Below are 22,306 nucleotides of genomic sequence, written 5' to 3' on the forward strand. Positions count from 1 at the left end.
GCTTCAGTTGGCAGGCCATTGAAGACCTTTTTACCAGCCGACTTCCGGTTTCAGGAAGCAGCAGGGTAACAGCAGAAGTTTCCATCTGATGATCTGTGGCTGAGAAAAGGAGCCACTTGTCTTAAGGGTCTCTGTCTTCATTGCTGGAAAGTCAGCATACCAGGAATCAGCTTGGTGGAGTCAGCTTCTAATAGGTCTCTGGGTTTAATGGCGCTAGATACAGAAAACAGTGAGAGAACAGAACATAATTTTAGCTTTTTTAAAAACAATGCCATAAGCATCGGCCCAGGTGAAGGAAACCCTTCTCGTGGGAGCCAAGCGATAGTTCTCCTAAAATATAAGGCAAAAATAGGTCACCACAGCCGTCCAGGGTGGGAGACGTTTATTAATGACATATGCCCCTCCCCTTTAAAATAAAATGAAACAATGAAATGTTCTGTTGCTAAACAACGTAAGCTCCGCGGCTTTGTCTTGGTTGTGTTTTGTGTTTGAGACTGACCCAGGTACACTCAATCCCCCATTCAGCCTCTTAAGTACTGGGCTTATATAATATTTCAAAGTGGGCAGCCATATTCTATCTCTTTCTCCCCCCACCTCCACCCCAACATCAACAATACCTTCAGCTCTCTGTGCCTTATTTGTTTTGTTACCCTTCTTTCCCATCCTTGCCAGCATCTTGGCCCTCTGGTACCTTCTCTTCCTTCTTCACAGAGCCCCTGTTAGGCTTGGTGTGTTTGGAGAAGGTTTAGCTAACCCCAGAGGATGAGGAGAACAAAGCATGCAGAGGCTTGAGAAAGAATAGTGGTCCTAGGGTCAAGCAACCATGTTCAAACTTGATGCTCCCGTTTAGGGATGCCTTATCTGCCACTGAAAGCCCCCCTCCCCCTCTGATGCTAAGCACAAGGGTCTTTTTAATGTGAACATGACGCGCTTGAATTTGGGGAAATTGTTCTTCCCGTTGAGATAACAGCAGTAGAAAATGTCAGCAGACACGTCTGTTGCCTGTGAATGTTGAAGAGTATCCCTGAGATTGTGAGCAAAGATTTTTATGTAACTTACATGCACAGCCATGAGTTCCATCCCCCGCATCAGCATCATGGCCTCTCATTCCTCATCCCATCACCTCTGCTTACTTCGGAGCCTGTGTAGCCCAGGACAGGGATGCTGTCGTGAGACCGTGAGCTGACCACTGTCGGCTGATGCCTTGCTGGTTTCTCCTTCACTCTGTAGGTCCTGAGTAAGCTGGTGATGGAGGAGCTGCTGCCCACCCTCCAGACTGACCTGCTTCCTAAGCTGAGGGGGAAGAAGAATGACAGAAAGAGAGCCTGGTTTGGCGTAAGTTACAATGTTGCTTTGCCTTTGTCTGGGTCAAATGAGTGTTTTCTTTTTTCTTTTCTTTTTTCCTTTTTTTTTGGGGGGGGCGTTTGGTGTCTTTTAAAATAATTCCTTCCTAGGTAGAAAAAAATGTCAGCTTGGAACCTGCTCAATCTCACTCTTCTAAGAACTAACTGAACAGAATTGTACTCGTTTGAGCGTGGGTTCAGTTGTGTTTAGGTGAGAGTCTGCGGTGGGCTTTCTCTTCCTAACTCCGGCCCGTGTTTCAGCTCCTGGAGGAAGCCTACAATCTGGTTCAGCACCAAGTGTCAGAAGGATTAAGTGCCTTGAAGGAGGAATGCAGAGTTCTGACAAAGGGCCTGGAAGGGACCATCCGCTCAGACATGGACCAGATTGTGAACTCCAAGAACTTTCTAACTGGGAAGATCAGAGGTCGGTGGAATGACCCCTTGCTGTAATAAATAAGCTGTCCATTTAGAGATTCATACATGGAGAACCTATCTGTGGGTCTCATACCTATGGATTCAGCCAACCCCAGATTGAAATGCCCAAGTGTGTGTGTGGGGGGGGGATGTTTGCAATGACCAAGTACAGACTTGTCTATTATTCCCTAAACAGTGCAGCAGGACAGCTAGTGCCACGTATATTGTATTTAGAATTATAAGTAAACTAAAGATGTCCTAAGTTATGGGGGGTATATAGTAGGGTGCGTACTGGTTCTATTAAAAGACTGTATTATTTGATAGCAGTAGTTTCAGCATCTCAGGATTTTGGCCTCCTCTGAAGTGGGGGTTGAGGGGAATCTCAAAACCAAGTGCCCCCAGAGAGTCTATTTATCTTCAGAGGAGAATTAAGCTGAGGGAATTAAGGGGAGACAGTAGTGGCTGTAAAAGGAGCATGGCATAGTATTATTAAGGGTCTTCGTGTAGAGGGAACCTTGCTTCCTGCCTTGTGGTGTGCCTGTGTGTTGTGAAGAATGAGGTTTTCTTTGACAGAAAGCCTCCTGCTTTGGCTTAGGCTCAGTAAATCCGTATTTGTAGTGGCGGGTTAATGTACACAGTTAGCCAGTCAGGAGTAGTTGAGGTGGTCACTCGGTTCCATTTGCCTTAGTCCCCTCATCTGAAGTTGGGAGAGCTGACGAGAGTGTGGCTGGCAAACTGTGGTCCTCAAGCTGGATCTGGCCCCGCAGGACATGTTGATTCACGAGTCCACAGTCTAAGCCGCTTTGTGCCCCCACGTCAGAACTGAGGTACCACATAGTCACAGATAGTTACTGCTTAGCCCTTGACAGAAAACGCCTGGCCCATCCCCACTCAGGTGGCCTGGAGGGGTCTTTGGGATACTTTCTGTGGCTCCCTATTCTTTCTAAGTCCTGCGCCCCGTGCTTGGCGCACTCCTGATGTTGCTGGGGAGGAAGGGCGTGGACGCTGCCCAGCCATTATTTCTCAGAGGTAATGCTGGATAACTCAGGTGACTACTCACACACTGGACGCTTGCCAAGTGCCTTCTGAGGTCGTGATGGTGCTTGGGACCCTGTGCTCCTGAGGCTGCCTGTCTGCCTGGCAGATTATCTTCTGCAATTTACACCTTCTTCACACGATAGCCCAAATGTGCTTCTGAGCTCTTAGGATGGGCTCCACTGAGAGGAGATTAGAAGAGGTGTGGCCATGCACATGCGTGGTGTCCGTGGGTCTGTTTCTGCAATGCCTTCAAAGCCAGATACACATCAGCCTCAGTGTGATCGCTGATATGGTCCAGCTCACATCCCATGCAGGGCGAGTGTCGGAATTCTATGGATATCTAAAACAGCCAATGTTCTGTCCTCGCAGACCCGTGTGGGCCTGACTACCTAGGCTGAAAGCCGACCACTGGCTCCGAGACTAACGAGTAGCTATTCCATAAAGAAGGTCTTGCAAGGAAGTAATGGGCGAATCGTTTTTAAAAGCGAAGTCTCAGGCTTGTACAGTGAACTCACTGGCAATTTTTAGCACCCTGAAAGCCATGGTCAGGATGGTGAGTTCCAGGCTAGTGTGGGCTGGAAAAGTAATGTGACACTGGAAAGAAAAAGAAAGAGGAAGAGAAGGGAGGGAAGACATAAACACATTTTGACGGGGTCTCTGGTTCTCCATCTTTAAAAGAAAGAAGGAAGCCAGCTGCATTGGTGAAGGCTGTTAGATTTGGGGACCACCATTTATCTGTGAGTGTGTTCATGTTTACATGTGTGTGTTTGTTTGCACATGAGTGTACACATTTCACAAGTGTGAGGGTCAGAGAGAATCTTTTAGGAGTCAGCTCACTCTTTCTGTCACGTGAGTGCTAGGGTTTTAACTTCACACCATCCTCTCTTTGGCCAGGTGGGAAACGCCTTTCTCGCTGAACTACCTTGTTAGTCCCTGCACAGGTCCTGAGCCAGTAACCATAGCACCATAGGCTCATGAATGCTCTGGCGTGTCCAGAATAACTTAAGCAAGTTCTGGATAACCATCCTGCATTTGCAGTTATCTAACGGGACTGGGTTCCCTTTTTCCCTATATAAAGTGGAAGGTCGGACATCCAGGGCTGATAATGTGACAGAGCAACGAGATGCCCTGAGCTTCACCAGTGGGTCTCCCCGCTCTGTGCAGGGTGCTCGGCTCTGCCACCGGATCATGGCTAGACTATTCTGTGGCCAGGAAAATGTCCTCGGTGCCAGATCTGTGTGAAGGTTCCCTAACTTGCTCCGATCCACAGAGCTGGGATCAAAGACGGTGTCTGCCTTTAGAGGATCGTGGTGAGATTGCTTCCGCCCTCCAATGATATCTTTATTCTGTATGTGTGTGTACACACATGTGTGTACATGTGTGTGTGCTCGAGAGTGCGTATATGCACGTCTGCATGAGCATGCATGCATGTGTATGTGTTGCACATGTGGATGTGTGCATTTGTATGAGAGAGACCAAGCTTATCATCCTTATTGAAAAAGCATTACTTTTGTTTTGTGTTAATTTAGTTCATCAAGGGGACAGAAAGTGAGTGACAAGTTGAATGGAACTCCGTGCCATTTGCCTGAGATTGTATTTGAGTTTTTAAAGGGTCTCTGGGGCTGGAGAGATGGCTCAATGGTTAAGAGCGCTGACTGCTCTTCCAGAGGTCCTGAGTTCAATTCCCAGCAACCACATGGTGGCTCACAACCATCTGTAATGGGATCCGATGTCCTCTTCTGTGTGTCTGAAGACAGCCACAGTGTACTCACATACAAAACATAAATACATCATTTTTTAAAGGGTCTCTTGGTGGTAGAAGGTAGACAGGGTCACACTGACTTCGTACTTAGAGAAACGAACTAAAATGCTAATGTGTTTTAGAATACCAAGTGCACATGTGTGTGCGGTGACGGTGGTGGAGACTCCATTAGTCAGGCCAGTGAGATCAAACAGAGAAGTGCATTCATTCTTCCCAGGGCAGGGTGAGGCTGGGGAAGGAGGCTTCTGGAGATGCTTAGGCTCACAGCATCCGCCTGGAGAACGCTGTCCGTGGACCGCTATGCTCGTCCACGCCCATAGGACCCAGCCCTGGACCACTTAGCTGTGGTGTGGCCTCTGAATCCAAAGGCGCTCTAACCCATGCTCTTTTGTCCGGTTCCTTCCTTAGCAATGGTGACTCAGCCGGCCGAGAACCACTGTGCGGAGAGTGTACAGCCCTTCCTGGCCTCCATCCTGGAGGAGCTAATGGGGCCGGTGAGCTCGGGATTCAGTGAAGTCCGCGCACTCTTCGAGAAGGAAGTGGATGAGCTCAGCCAGAGCTTCCGCGCCACCCAGGACGGTGCCCAGCTGAAGGAGGTGGGAGAGAGCACACTGAGGGGGAGACCCGGAGCTGCTGGGCTCTTTTCTCCTCTCCTTCCCCTTGACTTTCCCCAGCCTCCCCTCTTTCCTTTCCTTCCCCCTCTTCCTCCCCTTCCCCTCCCCTCCTCCTTTTCATTCCCTTTTAGCCTCTCCCTTTCTTTTCCCCCTTCCCTTCCATCCATGTATCTGGTATTTCTGCCATCCATCCACCAAACTCCTTGATTCATCCATTCGTCACGAGATCCACCTGATTTTCTTGATTAATGTTCTTTTTTTTTTTTTTTAAGTTGCAAAGGTGTTTGTGAAAGTGAAACAACCAGCTCAAATATATAATTCTATGTCCATAAAGAGGCCAAATTAGTAGCCAGCACTGATAACAACTGTTCCTCGTCCCTCTGGCTTCATACCCAAGCCCTCGGAGTGACTGATACAGTCTGCTGTGTGTTGACCTGCACACTTTGTCCATACACACACATATCTCTTTATTTTAAATAATGCTTGCTGCTGTGTTTCCACAGCTATAGGCTTCTAATACAAAACCATGCTTGTCAGTGAAACCTCAGTGTACCGAATCAGAATGTAGGGGAGGGGCGTCCTCTTCTGCTAGGGACACCTTGTGCTCAGGATTTGCTGACACACACACTGGCGGCTTGCCTTCCTCCTAACATATCATTAAGGACAGGACTTGTTAGGGTGACTTTTTCTTTTCCTCCCTTCCTGATAATCAGTTAAAAAGCATTTGTATTTTTAATTGGCACATTGTAATTGTAGGCATTCATGGGCTACAATGTAACAACGTTTCCCAGAGCTTTGAAGGCAGACACCTGGCTCCACAGCCCCAGTAAGCCAACATGTCAATAAAGAGAGGAGCGGAGGTGACCAGCAGAGGAAAGGGTCTATTTAATGTGCCCACCTTGGGAAGAGGAACAGAGAGAGGAGTCTAGAGACCCAAGTCTGTCTCCAAAGTGCTACCGAGAGCTTTAGGCTTAAATAGAGGGGGAACTGGGGCGTCCCCCTCATGGGGACCCATCTGTTTCCTATGGAAGGATCTCTTCTGCTCCAGGTTTAGCCTGGCCCGCAAGAGTGACTGCCCCTTTCTATGTGGATATATCCTGGGAGGTTCTGCTCCTCTTAGGACCCAAGGTGACTAACTGCAGGTTTGGGACAATGACTTGCCTCTGTGTCATCAGCCACAAGAAAGGAGATGGACAGATACTGAAGGAAGGTAGAGATGCCAGCCTTCATTCTATGTTAGGTCGCTGTGGACCTACCTGGGGGGTCAATGCCTTTTCAGCAAAAGCAGCTTCTGACACGCCTGTTTCAGTGGTTTATACATGCAGACAGCGCAGAGTGACCACATCAGGAATTGCCACTTCTATTCCATTTAAACATTGTTTTATTCCTCTTTTTATAAGCTTTTAGGGCTGATTATAAAACACATGACAGATTGTGGTTAGTCACAGTTTCCCTCCCGTACTGGGCTCTTATTTCTTTGCATGCATATTCACATGTATGATTGTTCAAAACCAAGATCACTGTTGCTTCTCATTACAGCCCTGTGTTCACGTGTGTGTGCACATGTTTATATGGGGCATGTGTGCATGTGTGGGTATGTTTGTGTGTGTGTTTGTATGTGTGTATGGGTACCTGTGTGAGGTGTGTGTGTAAGTGTATGTATGCACATAAGTATGTATGTATACTTGCATGTATTTTACCTTGCCTTTCTTCCCTTTTGTTTTTTGGCAACATTCTCTTCTTTGCAAATAACTGTTATCACCCATTTGGCTCGTGCTCCACCGCGCCTCCCCCTCTTAGAAAAGAATATGACACTCACATCTCACAGCTGTTGTCTTCCATTGTTTGCTTTTAGAAAAAATATAGTGATTTGATATACCATGGCGCTTATCGGTTTCTGCTTCACAATGGTTTCATGAAACGGTTTCCAAGGCAACGGTGCTAGTTCTAAATCACTTTGTGTAATGACAACATCATATTTCATGTTTGAAAATGCCATGATTTATTCAGCCATCCTGTCGTGGCTGGCACCATGAGCAAAGCCATAATAAATAACCTGTACCTACATGCTATGTATTACATATAGACGTACATGTGTATACACACACAGCCCTTACATCTCGGTGCCTTTATTTCAGTGGCATAGAGTCCTAGGTTGAAAGATATATTTTTATGTTAACAGATGTTCTCATTAAATTTTAAAGGAATTTTAAATTTTGCATTGTACCGATTAGTTTGTGGCAGGGAGCCTCCTCCCCGTGTTTCCCTCTGTGATGGTGGCTGTTGCTTATTTAAACCCTCAACAATCTGATCGTAGTGAAGCAAGCACCCATTTTTCCTCTCTTGCCTACCCAATTAGTTGTTTTTTTAAGGAATGCATTCCTGGCTTGGTAGTTAAGCGTACTTGCTGCTCTTCCGTAGGATACAAATGTAGTTCCCGGCATCATGCCAGGGACCTCACAACCACCTGTAACCCCAGCCCCAGAGGATCTGACGCCCTCTTCTGGCCTTCATGTGCACTACAGCCACATGCCAGCGTTCTTAACACACAGAAATTCACTGCTAAAACCAAACCTTTGAAAAAGGAAGTGATACATGTATAATGTGGGACAAAAGCAAATGTAACAATGTATCTTCCCTGCTTTTAATCTTCAGTTCCTCTTCAGGAGGCCCGCCCCATTGTTTACCTCTTAAAGTGAACACTCCCCCCTCTCTAAAGCACAGTGGGATGGGCCCTTGGAAAACTCACGTCAGATATGCTCTCCTATTTCATTCGCACTGGCCTGCCTTTTGCACAGCTTCTCTGGGAGCTCTTTGTTTTCCTGTCTTCACCCATTCTCCTGGCTAAGTTTATGGTGCATGAAACCACTTTTCAACTGAGCTTAGAATGTGAAACAGGTTCCCACCCCTTACAGAACCCTTTGCAGGCTACCGTGGACTTAGAAGCTGGGAGCCCTGCTTGAGCTCGCCTCCCAGTCTTCCTGACTTCTGGTTGGTTCTACCGAGTTCCTTTCCTAGCAGTAGAGCTGCCCCCAAGAACCACAGAAAGAAAGAGGATGATCAAAGATGCGCAATGGTGGTCTACGCAGCGATTAACACGGCGTACACTTGGTCCTTTCATCACACTGGTGTTATATAGTCTGGAGGGGAGATTCCTAAATCTGAAGGACTTTGTTTTTCTTCTTTACCAAAATGCAGCGTCTAGAGCAGCTAATGAAGCTTCCGTTGGATTCTGTGAAGATGGAGCCCTGTTATACTAAAGTTACCCTGCTCCAGGAGCGCCTGCTGGACCTCCAGGGCCGCTTCAGATTCCTTCACATTGATCTGCTGGTCCAGAGGACTCAGAACTACATGCAAGAGGTGGGAGCAGAGGGGAATCCAGGGAGGCTGAGGATGCGGCAAGAAGGAAGGGGAGAGGGAGGGAGACAGGAGAAATGCATGCTGGCGGTTGTGGCCAGGACAGAGTCAGGTTGACTGAGGACACACACGGAACTTCTAGCTGGCTTCATCTCGCCTCAGAAAATAAGAATCTGGAAAATAAGCAGTATTAGCTAATAAAGGAATTAGTAATTATTCGACGGTTGAATCAGGGCTTCAAACTTTGGCTGCAGATGAGAAAAACATGGGGAGGTTTTAATAAACCACTAATGTGCTACCCCACCCCTAGCGATTTCAAATGTGTGCATGTGTGTTAAAATACATTTGAAATTCTTAGAGAGCATCCTCTACTGTATCCCAGTGTTTCTAGTGTACAACCAGGATCTAGAAACAGTGGCTGAATTCTCTAGTTCATTATAAGAAGATCCGTTACAGCTTCATATTTGATTTTTATATTTTAAAATGTATTCTGCGTGTATGCACACCTGCTTGTCTTGTCTGCGTACCATCTGCATGCATGTTCCTGAGGGGGCGAGAAGAGGGTGTCAGATACCTATGACGGAGTTATTGATGGCTGTGAGCTTCCCTGTGGGTGCTGGGAAGGGAACTGGGGTCTTCTGGGAGAGCACTGAGTGTTAACTGCTGAACCACGTCTCTAGCTCTGGTATTCAAATTTCTTGAGTCTACCCTATAGATCTGCCCCACCCTCATGAGGAGGTCCTCCTCCTCTAAAGACAAAAATAGTAAGTATTATAGGTTCTTTCATATTATAGTATTCCCTAAATGAAAGAAAAATCTAATTTTGTTCTATGTGTTTAGCTTGCTGCAACTAAACACTTCATGGGATTCCACTTCAGAGTTATGGCGAATTCTAAGAAAGACCAAATCTTCAGTAAATGTGGTGTTAAAAGTGTCTTGATAAAATATTTTATTTAAAAATTACTGGCAGGATTAGTTTTGTGTGTTATCATCTAACCTCCAAATTATGGGTGGCTAATGATGATTGGAGAAGCCGGATGTGGTGGTGCTGCCTATAACTCCAGAATTGGGGAGTTAGAGGCAGGAGGAACAGATCGGGAGTTTAGGGTCTTTGTCTCCGTCACAAGTTCAAGGCCAGCCTAGGTTGAATAAAACCCTCCCTAAAAAATATCAAGGATAGGGGGCTGGAGAGATTGCTCTTCCAGAGGTCCTGAGTTCAATTCCCAGCAACCACATGGTAGCTCACAACCATCTGTAATGAGATCTGATGCCCTCTTCTAGTGTGTCTGAAGACAGTGACAGTGTACTCATAAATGAAACAAACCTTACACACACACACACACACACACACACACACACACACAAAGGATAAGTGGCAGAATTAAACAACAATATAACAACAGTGCCTTGGATAATTTTGGGTCCTGGAGAAACAGACACTGGCTTATCTACAGACTCAAACGTCTGAGCTGCATCAGTTTCCTGAGCAACAAATTCCTGTCCCCAGTGTGGCCACTACTGCCACAGAATCCTGACCCTGCCCTTTCCATCACTGTGACAGAACCCGACAGGAACCACTTACGAGAGAGAGGCTTCCTTTTGCCTTATGGATTGAGAGGGAACAGCCCAACGGGGCAAGAGGTCATGGTGGAGGTCATGGTGGGAACATGTGACTGGGACATCTCCGGATGCGGGTTCCCGGAGCAGAGGGCTCAAACTAGAAGTGGGGTGAAGGTAGCTATATTCCTTAAGCCCCCCACCTCCTCTAGCATGGAACAACATCCTAACGATTCAGTAACCTCCCAGAACAGAGCAACCAGCCAAAGACCTTGTGTTCAAAATCCTAAACAAGCCTACAGAGACCGTTTCACATCCAAACTGGAAAACTAGCCTAGCAGAGGAAGAAGGGGCTGGGAGATGGTAGGGATGGAAAATGGAGGGAGGGTGTGCCAAAGGGCCACGATATGGCATCCTAGGGGCGGAGTTGCAAGCCTCCTTCCGCCTTGTCATGTGATCTGCGTCTGCTTAGGCAGGAAATGGCGGAGAATGCCATCGGGAGACCATGGCTCCGAGTCCCTCTGCACTGGGATTTCTTTCCCATTAGGAACAATAGGTAGAAGAGAGGATAGAAGGATGCCACTATGCAGACAGGCAGACAGAGAGACAGGCAGACAGAGAGACAGGCAGACAGAGAGACAGGCAGACAGGCAGGCAGACAGGCAGACAGACAGGCAGATGTGTATAGAGAAGGATGTTTCCCACCCTCTTCTATTTCACAGTGGCCACTGGGTTTCTTGTTTACACTCCAGGGAGTAGGGGGAGCCCCGTGTCTGTCAGTCCACAGTTGCTCCCGTCTGTCCATCTCCTCCTCTCAGGGCCCAGGCAGGCAGGCGGGGGCCCCACATTCCCAGCCTCTGACTGTGGTCTTCTTCTGTCTTGATGGACAGCTCATGGAGAATGCTGTGTTCACATTTGAGCAACTGCTCTCCCCATATCTCCAAGGGGAGGCTTCCAGGACAGCAGTGGCCATCGAGAAGGTTAAGCTTCGTGTCTTAAAGGTAAGACTTTAGTCTTCATTTGTGGGGGAACATCTGACTAGATTGCGACCCCCATTCCTTAACTCAGGGGAAAATACCCTGACCTCCCTTGTCTCCCCCTCAAATCCCTTTTCCCAAGCAGATAACCATTGTTCCCAGCATTTTCCCCAGTACGACTCTCATGCCTCTTCTGCCATCTAGTGGTTTCTTCTGGAACTACATGTCCTCAGCAGGAACACCCAGTTAGACCTGCTGCAAACACTGACTGGTATTGCAGACCATATAACAGGCCAGTTGCATCTGAGCTTTCCATGTACAATAAAATCCTCTAAATTACCCAACATTTTAAATAAGACCAAATCTGAGAGCCAAAGGAACTATCCCAAGGGAAACCATGAGATCGTTTTTAATGAGCTCTTATGTGTAAGCACTTAATAAAGCTGTTGTAGTAATGGGAGCTTGCACGCATTTGATACTTACACAAAGCCTCTTTAAAACACACGCTCCTAAGATTTGTTGTTCCTGAGCTTTTGTTCCAAGGGCTCATATGTTTAGTTTCTATTATTTATATGTGTTCGTGCGTGTCTGTGTGACTGGGTACCACCTGTGTGTGGGTTCCCGTAAAGACCAGAAGAGGATATCGGGTCCCTTGGAGCTGGGAGGTAGTTGTGAGTCTTCTGGCATAGGTGGTGGGAACAGAATTCAGGTCCCCTGAAAGGGCAGGAAGCAATCTTCCTTTCAGAGCTATCTCCCTGGGCCTATTTTAAGTCTTTTAAGGAAAAGACCTCAGAACTACCCTTCCCCTTGACTTTCACTGAGCTTAGACAGTGATCAGGCTCCACCCCACAGCTGACCCCCCAAATCAGGACGCCCTTACTTGAGCTCAGCAGGCTATGGAAACATGAACTTGGAGCTGAAACTATATTTACACCTGAACCAGTAATGTCTGCTGCCTTCCGTTTCGCCAAACAATGCTCTAGAACAGAAAGTTAGTCCTATAAGGTCTGAGAATTTCAGGCCTCATCGTTGTTTTTTTCTTACAACTTTATTTTTAAAAAATCAGAGATACATGTACAGATTATTAAAAACATTTTAGCATAAAACTAAATGAATATATTTTGCCACTATTTGATTTTTAAAGGTTTGATAGTATGCATTGAAATCTTACTAGTTACAATGATCATAAAGTACATGTAAAATAAAACGTAACATGGAAATAGTCAAAGTTGTCTTGGTGTGTAAAGGTTAAACATAATGATTTTTAAATACTAAAAATTGCCACAAGGCTATCTTCTTAGCTCTTGAGTTATTAGTGTTTTAAGGTCCAGGTGTACCCACTCTGAGAGGGTGCTATACACTTATCTTTTTTTCTAAGAAAGACTGAGACTTCCATTTTTTGGCTTTTTTTTTTTTTTTTTTTGAGCTTCATATGGTCTGTGAGTTATTTCTGGGGTGTTCAGAGCTTTCTGGGATTAGTATCCAACTATCAGTGACTGCATATTATATCTGTCCTTTTGTGACTGGGTTACCTCACTCAGGATGATATTCTCTAGATACATCCATTTTCCTAGGAATTTCATAGTCATTGTTTCTAATAGCTGAGTAGTACTCCATTGTGCAAATATACCACAATTTCTGTATCTATTCATCTACTGGAGGACACCTGGGTTCTTTCCAGCTTCTGGCTATTATAAATAGGGCTGCTATGAACATGGTGGTGCATGTATCTTTGTTGTATGTTGCATGTCTCTGGGGTATATGCCCAGAAGTGGAATTACTGGGTCTTTAGGTAGTACTATGTGCAGTTTTCTGAGGAACCACCAGACTGGTTTCCAGAGTGGTTGTACCAGTTTACAACCCCACCAACAATGGAGGAGTGTTCTTTCTCCGCATCCTCGCCAGCATCTGTTGTCATCTGAGTTTTGGATCTTGGCCAATCTGACTGGTGTGAGGTGGAATCTCAGGATTGTTTTCATTTGCATTTTCCTGATGGCTAAGGATGTTGAACACTTCCTTAGATGCTTCTCAGCCATTCGACATTCCTCAGTTGAAAGTTATTTGTTTTGCTCTGTACCCCACTTTCAATAGGATTGTTTGATTCTCTGGAGTCGAACTTCTTGAGTTTTTTGTATACATTGGATATCAGAACTCTATCAGATGTGAGATTGGTAAAGATCCTTTGTCAGTCAGTCTGTTGGCTGTTCAGGCCTCTTCTTGATGCCTTGGAGTAGGAGAAAACTCTAGCAACCAAACTGACGAGAGAAAATCAGCAACGCTGATCATAGGACCACAAATTGTAACACACTTACAGTAGACATGGGGGAAAGGTGGAGCCTCAGCTATCGGTTGACCAGGAAGGGGAGAAAGGGAGTAGAAAGGTTTACTGATCATCAGTGTGGGGTCAAAGGAACTTAGAATACCTCAAGTTCAACTTTAGAGCCAGTGTTAAAAACATTCCTGCACGGTGAACAGGGCCGACCTGAACTCTGGGTGAACTTCCAGTGTGATTTGGGGCTGCAGGGACGTGCAACCTTGGGTGGCTCAAATACACCTTGAGACCTGCTTTAGACTTGGGTTTTCCTGGAAACCCCTGAAACCGTCCTAAATGTTGAATGACCTGTTTGATGGAAGTCTAACCATTGAGGGCTTCATGTTCCTGAACTCAAACATTCTGAGACTATTGTCTCTACTTGGCCACGTTTAGTTTAGCTTCCCTTTTGTTTGGAGAGGTAACATTGTAATTGCAAAAATAAAATAAAATAAAATAAAAGCCCAAGTCAAATATTTGTAAAAGAGTAATTCTTCTTTTGGAGGGAGACAAACATTCTGAGCACTAGTACATGACTTATTAGAAGGTGATACTTAGAAATCTACAGGGCCACGTACCACAGACCTGCATCATATGACTAGTAAGAGGAGAGATCTGAGATCTTCTTCCCGATTTGGCTTCTTGGTGGTTTTGGATTTCTGAGTGACAGCCCATGTGGCTTAAATTTTTCTGATAATCACAACCTGTTTTTTTTTTTTACTTTATTATTGTCTCCTATTCAAATGGACTTATTACCACAATGAAACTATTTGCTATTCCAATAAATAAATATATGGTAGATATATAAAGATATGGTAGATAGATAGAGAGAGATAGACAGACATACTGACAGACAGACAAAATAAAAAGTGTGTTGTTGCTTTGAGTCCTCAGATACCTTGAAAATCACAACAAATTCCACCTCCCAAGACAGCCAGTTACAATTTTCACAAGTCTGTGTGCAAGGCCACACCTTCTGATGTTAGAGTCGGCCTCTGAGATCATAGCTTTCTCTACCTGGTTGCCTTTAGTATCTTGAGTAGAGATGTCATTTTGCCCCCATTTATGGTCTTCAGTGTGAGTGTTCTCCTTTCTGTCCTTTCCTCTTTGGGCTTGGCAGATGTGTGCACATGCATACCCACCATTGTGTGCACATGCATACCACCACTGTGTGCACATGCATACCCACCATTGTGTGCACATGCATACCCACCATTGTGAGCACATGCATACCCATCATTGTGAGCACATGCATGCCCACAGCAGTTCTCCAGTGCACCCGTGCAGAAGTCAGTGGCATTCACATACAAAGCAGTAAGGAGATGGGCAGCTCCCAAGAGTCTCTTATTAACTCTTAAGTCCAAAATCGGTCTTTTGTGTGCCTGTCCTAGAAGTTACTACACTGAACCAGAGAGGGCTGGGGAAAGTGTCCTGAAAGTCAGGTGGTAGATGTTTTAAGTCTTGGTTTTCTGTTGCAACCACACAGCTTGGCTAGGACATAACTCCAGTTAGGGATGTTCAGGGTGAAACAGAGAAACCCTTTCTTGTTGGAGATAGCAAATTTCTTTGTTAACTGTCACCCACTGTGTTGATGGAGCTTTGAGCCACATCCTCTCATTACAAGCCATGCACCCTGCTTTCAGGACGGCTTCCCTGTGTCTACCCAGTGAGGAATAATGAAGCACAAACTCACTCTCTAGTTAGGTCCCCACCTTTTTAAACAAGACGTCACTTCTTTGTTTTGATCTTGCCTCGGTTTCCACATTTGTAAGAGGTGTTCGTGAAATGGGTGATGATCAGTCTATGGCCAGTTTGTGTAGAAGCTCCAGAAATAGATCTCTGAGACCCAAGAGTTCGTAGAAATTAGATGACACTGTGGTGGCGGTATTGTTTTGTTGTCTAAGGTCACAGATTGGATGGTATTCCTTAGCATGTGTCTCTGTGTCCACAGCAATATGATTATGACAGCAGCACCATCCGGAAGAAGACCTTCCAGGAGGCCTTGATTCAGATCACACTACCCACGATGCAGAAGACGCTGGCGTCCACGTGCAAACCAGTAAGGCGATTCCCGTGAGCCTGCTCCTGCCGACCTCTGAGTTCAAATGTTTAACTTTGCCCCTCTGCGCTGACGTATACTAGACTGCACCAGAGGGCTGGGGCGTTCTTTGTAAGAGGTCAGGTAGCAGATGTTTTAGGCTTTATGGGCCTGATTCTGTCACAATCAGTGCTTGTGTGGCACAACAGCAGCCAGATCGGATGCATAAATAGATAATCAAAGTCTGTATTTCAGTAAACTTAGCATGTGTGCACGCGCGCACACACACACACACACACACACACATACACACACACATACACACACACATACACACACATACGCACACACATACACATACATACAAACACACACACATACACACATACACACACATACACACATACACACATACACATACATACAAACACACACACATACACACATACACACACATACACACATACACACATACACATACACATACACACATACACATACATACACATACACATACACATGCACATACATACACATAGACACACATACACATACACACATATATACATACATACAAACATACACACACATACACACATGCATACACACACACACACACACACATACACACACACATATACACACACACATACACACACACATACACACATACACACATACACATACACATGCACATACATACACATAGACACACATACACATACACACATATACACATACATACAAACATACACACATACACACACACACACACACACACACACACACACACACACACACACACACAGGATTTGTGAGTTCTGGACTACAGAAATCAAAGTCCTGCCTAAGAGCTGACATGGACCAAAGGAGACGAGAGGTGCCCCGCCCCCACCGCCGCCTTCCTGGCCAGTCCTTGTTCAGCATGGACCCTGAAAGTTGGCCACTATGCCCAGAAAGGCTCTAAGGTGTGATGGCAAAGGGCTGTTTGCACTCCTAGGTCCTGTAGCTTTAGTTTACTGACATCTCTGGCACAGGCTGCTGTGAGCAAGGGGCTGCAGGACATCATCATGGGGTGAGCAGAGCGACTCCCAGGCTCTGTTAGTCCTGGCTCCCCCGTGCTCTGCTCTGCTGGAAGCTCTTGTTTTGCTCCACCTTCATCAGTTATCAAATTCGTCCACTACTGTGTGCATCGTACTTTTTACTTTCTCTTACCACCAAACCTCATGCCTTTGCTGTGTAGCCCAGGCTGGGCATTGAACCTGTGACCCTTCTGGCCTGCTCAAACTACACCTCCACACAGCGCACCATCTGTCTCAAGAATGAAACACTAGAAAGATGCATTTGCCATCTGACTAAGTTCCTATCATACACCAGGCATAGCATTAAACATTTCTTATCGGTCATCAAAATGAATTTCACAGAGGCCCTTGGAAGGGGAGAGGCTATTCACATCCTCAAGGTGCCATTAGGGAAGTGAGCGGTTGAGTGGCGGCAAGCAGGCCCAGCATCACAAGGCTGTTGCCACCGCTATCCAGTTTGTATTTACCTAGGACACAGCTGACGCTCAGAAAATAGCAATGCCTTCAACTGTTACTCTTGCTGGTTTTCCATTCCAAAAAAAAAAAAAAAAAAAAAAAAAGACTTAGGAGCTTGGCAACTTGTAAGGGGAGTCAGTAAGAGAGAGAATTTTTAAATGGCTTTTTGACAATTTGGAGACTCTCCAAGCACCAGACATTAAAATCTTTTGTGTGGGTGATTATAGTGTGGGATTTTCTCTGGTTGTTTTCATATTCTGTAAATGCCGCTTTTCTTCAGATAACCATTGGCATATCCAGTCTTGCATTTTATCCCTGGAGTATTTCTTTGGTGGAAAGGTTCCGACAGAAACAAAGGAGAGAGGAATTGGTCCGTGTGCGCATCTTTTGGCCGCACGTGAAGGATGATTCAGTAGCTCGGGTGGGATTACCAGTCCACCTTGAAACGCATTTGTGTTTTCCTCCCAAGGGAAGTATGGTGGCCTCGGCGCTCCCGTCTCCCTGTGAGGAGGAGGACCCTGGCTCCCTCACCTCTATGTCCTCTGTTCCTAACATCCAATGAGTGGACCGTGCCCAGAGTGGACCGTGCCCAGTGTGGACCATGCCCAGTGTGGACCATGCCCAGTGTGGACCGTGCCCAGTGTGTACGGCTCTTTGTGGACGTTTTGTTTTGGAGTGTGTGTGAATGGCATTTACTGAACATGTGTACAGGTGCGTGTTTCCAGGTCTGTCTGTCTGTCTGTCTGTCTGTGTGGAGGCCAGAGGTTGACACAGAGTGTGTTTCTCCATCAGACCGAACGTGGAGTTTGCTAGACGGCTCAGCCATCTCGCCAACCTGCTTAGGAACCCTGTCTCTGCTTCCTAAGCACTGGGCTTTCCGGTGTCGAACCATCCCACCCCCGACCCTCCCACCTGTATGACGGTGACTTGTCCAGTGAGCCACTGAGCCCAGCCATGGCTCTTGACATTTTGAGTAGAAAGGGGTTGCTTTTAAAAAGAGCCCATGACCCTGACTTTTTCATGATAGCGGATATTGTGTGTCAGTGTCAAGAGCTCTTGGAAACTCTAGGTTTATAGGCAGATAGATTAGGGGATCATCTGCTTCACAGAAGTCTTTATTTTCCTAACGTGTGCTTTTTCCTTAGTTCTTCCTAGAACTGTGACATTGGACTCTAACCTAGCTGTGTGGCCGAGTGGCCTGTGGTGCGTTTTCTTAACCACTGTCTAGGTCTCGGTTCAGGGTTCCGTCTTGGCCAGTGGAGAATATTAAGCCGATGACCCAGTTAGCCGTCTCGGCGTGCAGGATGTGCTTGTAATCGAGCAACATGTACGTTTCTCTAGTGCCTTCCCACAGAATTATTTAACTGGCTGAAAAGATGTTTTCTATTTATTCAGGCAAACATACTTCAGAAATACTTAAACGTGATCCAGGTACTGTGGTGTATATAAAACGCGGTCCAGGTCACAGCCCCTGTGGTCCTGGAGTTCCCGGGATAGAGGAATGTAAGCAGGGCAACAGTGACTGCCCAGGGAAGCCTTCTAGGGCGGGTGGCAACTGCCCTCGCTGAGCTCCAGCACTTCAGGGGACTTTCCAGAGTCACTTCATACCTGTGCATGCAAGTCAGGGGAGTGGGGACCAGCATGGGAGGGTGAAGGGGTGTGGGGTGTTGAGGTTGATCTAGCACCCCTTATATAACAGAAGTACTGACTCAGACTGGTGCCTCGGCTTACCCAGGCTGCCGTGAGCAGCCTCATTCCCAGCCAGTGCTCCTTCCAAAGCTTCATGGTTCTTGCCTGTTAAGCCACCCAGAGCTCACTGAACGCTGCTGCCTCTTTAATCTCCCGCCTTTCTTCTCAGGTGGACATAAAGAGACCTCACTGTCATCCACTGGGGGTTCCATAAAATCAGGGTCACAGCACCCCCATGTCTTAGACAAATTCCAGTCTGCTCACCTTCGGCCATTTAGTTCCCAGATGAAAGAAACAACTTGTATTATTTACAGTAAGTGAACAGCACAGGATATGGGCAGATATCTACCCTGTCTGCCATTAGAACGCTTCCCTATTGATAACCTGAGTGATTACTTACTGTAATCACTTATTATCTGGGCTGCTCTTACCTCCAACTGGGCAGCCCTTAGGGCCATGTTTTCATAAACTCACCTAACCCACGGTGACTTCTCCACCTTCTTCTCCTCATTGTTCCTCTTTGACCCCAAGCCCGGGAATCCTAAACCCCACCTACGTGTCTTCTGCCCAGCTATTGGCTGCTGGCATCTTTACCATTCAGAAATAACTTGGGGGCAGGGTCACATAGTGCCACTTGGGTTGGCATGCAGACTCTCTTGTCTCTGGGGCAACCATATCGATATTGGCATTGCAATACAGCAGCATCAGGCCAGCCCACTACATGGTACTTTTTTGCTATCTGCCTCAAATATGGCCATCAGACCAAAAACCATCAAATCTCACTGCTAAGTTTCTGGTTCTCCAAAAGCTGCGTACACAGAGTGCCCCCATCGCCTCCAGCACCGTCATGTGCCTGAATAGCCAAATTCATGTCTGGCATATAATTAGTAACATTTTTATCCCTGTCTGGTCTTCATGCTGGTGAGAAGGCATTTGGAAGGCTTTAGGAAGTTGGGCATGTTGAGGGACTTTGTATCATGTCTGAGTGGTCTTGGAATCGGAGGCTGTCATTCCCAGTTGAAGAGGGAGATTCCTTGATCCTCCAGCTGGAAAGGACCCCGTAATAATAGTGTTGACTATCCATGCATACCTGATCCAGCGACCTCAGTTCTAGGTGTCTACCTAAGCTGAGTGAGTTCCTAAGTCATCCATACAGAACAGAATATGCACCAACAATGTTCACTAGTTAAGAACTCAGTGTTTGAGTCACCGTCCTATTGCTTTGAGGAGACACCAACTCGTATAAGAGGAAGTATTTCATTGGGAGCTGGTCTACCGTGTTAGAGGGTTAGTCCATTTTCACGGCAGTGTGCAGGCAGGCATGGCTGAGAAAGTATTTGAGAGCTGCATCTTGACCTTCAGGCAAAGACACACACACACGGGGGGGGGGGGGGAGGAGAAGAGAGGGGAGAGAGATGGGGAGAGGGAGAGGGAGACTTGGAATAGTGTGGACTTTTGAAATTTCAGCCTATTCACAGTGACACACTTAACTCCAACAAGGCCACACCCCCAATCCTTATCAAACGGTGCCACTCTCTGGTAGTTAAGCACTCAAATTTATGACCCTATGGGGACCATTCTTATACAAACCACCTTAGCCAATATGAAATGAATATGGATAAACCATCCTAACTCGTTCATATAGAGAATGTTGTTTATCAATAAGGAGGAACAAGCTGCTGACCCGTATCTTGATGTTCAAAAATCTAAAGAGCAAACACAAAATAACACTTAGTTTCCTTTAATGCAAAACACAACCTACCGTGACAGATGGCTGTCAGGCCTTATCTCTTGGAGGGCTGTGGTCTGGATGACAACCTAGGTTACGGTCACATGAACATATTTATATTTAATATCATCAAGCTCTACTTTTAAAATCTGCACTTTACCGCATATAACCTTTACTTTGGTAAAGTACTCTTTGTATCAGATAAAAAATGAAGGAGGAAGGCTGAAGAGATGCTGAAGAGATGGCTCAGCAGTTAAGAGCACTGGCCCTTTCAGAAGTCCTGAGGTCCTGAGTTCAATTCCCAGCAACCATATGGTGGCTCACAGCCATCTGTAAGGGAATCTGATGCCCTCTTCCATTATGTAGGCACGCATGCAAATAGGACACTCATATGAATAAATAATAATTTTTTAAATAAAGAAAAATTGGTTAGTATTGAGAAAAAGAGGACATGGCACCCACTCGTAGACCTTGAGATAACTAGAAAAAAATCTCTGCACAGGATGTGCTCCCAGTATAAACAGAGGGAAGGGAATGACCAATGGCTGGGTGCCTTCTTATCGTAGACAGTTAACAGGTACAGAGAGGCCAGTACATGGGCTTGAGGCACAGGGAACACAGGCGGCATTACCGGCTGCTTTGTTATCTTAGCATCTTTAACCTGTGGGACCAGCTGGTACCCTCCCACGTTCCCCAAGGAGGAAGCAGTAAGTGGGAGTCGCCCCTTCCCCACCGCTTTTGAAAATAGGCATCTTACTTTCCCCGCCTTGTTTTTTATTCCTATATATTGATTACAAAAAACTACCGGTCTCCTTTTTTTCCACGTGCGTACACAGTGCCCTCTGATCGATTTCTCTCACCACCCTTCTTGTCCCCACTCATCCGTCTTGCCAATCTGCTTTCCGAACGGTCTTCCTTCTACGTTTCTGTTTGTTTTCTAAGTCTAGATTCTACATGTGAGAGAAAGTGGGTAACATTTGTCTTTCTGGGTCTGGATAATTTCACTTCGGCTGACAATCTCCATCTGACCCGTTTTCCCTGAAGATGACCTGGTTTCACTTCCTGTGTCTACACCACACGTTCCTTAACCACTCTTCTCTGATTGCGTCCATATCTTGGCTATGATGAACAGTTTCCTTCAGGCACATACGTAAGAGTGGCACCTGGGTCACATGCAGTTCTCACCTTAGTAATCTTTCTAATGCCTCAACTAACTCCCGTCCCTAAGCAGCCATGTTTCCTCTTCTCTGTGTCCCCACCAGCATTTATCGCTTTCTTGCCTTTACGAGATGGTGAGGTGGAATTTCCAGCATCGCTCCTCCAGTGCCGTGGCCTTTCTTCTTCATCCTTTTCCCTCTCACTCTCCAGGAGCTTCAGAAATATGAGCAGTTCATCTTCGCAGACCACACCAATGTGATCCATGTTGAGAACATCTATGAAGAGATTTTGTATCAGATCCTCTTCGATGAGACCCTGAAAGGTGAGGAGGGGGCTCTGGAAACAGGACGGGGAGGGGGGGCTGTAAGGCCGGAACCAGGAAGGACTGAAACTGACGTTGGTCTGCAGAGGAGACGACAAGGAGAGGGCAGGAAGGACGGAAGGGCCGACCTCGACTCATTCACGGGCTGACTGCACCATGGGCCATGACAGCCCAAATTCAATTTCAATGAATTCTATAGGATAACGATATACGTTTTCTCCCCAAAGAGGAAAGAAACTAAGGCTTAGTGGGGCTGAACTGAGGGTCTGTCATGTAGATCTGTCTTTTTCTCTCTGTGTTAGAACACCAAACAGCTTTCAGGGCTTATTTAGTAGCCATTACTAAAACGCCTCCAGTGAGGAAAAAATGGTCCAGTACAAGTCTCAGGTCACTGTAGCTGGCCAGGAATTCCCAGGCGGCGAGGAAAGCAAACGTGTTGACTGACGCCGTGTGTGCATA

The 22,306-nt window shown here is 46.3% G+C and overlaps 1 protein-coding gene across 2 annotated transcripts in view; it reads left to right on the plus strand.

The window, feature by feature from the left end:
• Positions 1–22,306, plus strand: part of NIBAN1 (niban apoptosis regulator 1) — a 148,091-nt gene that overhangs the window by 120,822 nt on the left and 4,963 nt on the right. For both annotated transcript variants that reach the window (XM_080917565.1, XM_080917566.1), the window contains 7 exons: positions 1,231–1,335; positions 1,605–1,767; positions 4,966–5,153; positions 8,370–8,531; positions 10,976–11,086; positions 15,325–15,432; positions 21,736–21,847. In XM_080917565.1, the coding sequence (XP_080773691.1) occupies positions 1,231–1,335; positions 1,605–1,767; positions 4,966–5,153; positions 8,370–8,531; positions 10,976–11,086; positions 15,325–15,432; positions 21,736–21,847 (949 nt within the window). The remainder of the gene's footprint in view (positions 1–1,230; positions 1,336–1,604; positions 1,768–4,965; positions 5,154–8,369; positions 8,532–10,975; positions 11,087–15,324; positions 15,433–21,735; positions 21,848–22,306) is intronic.

This window comes from Micromys minutus (genome assembly GCF_963924665.1).
Source record: "Micromys minutus genome assembly, chromosome: 6".
NCBI lineage: Eukaryota > Metazoa > Chordata > Mammalia > Rodentia > Muridae > Micromys > Micromys minutus.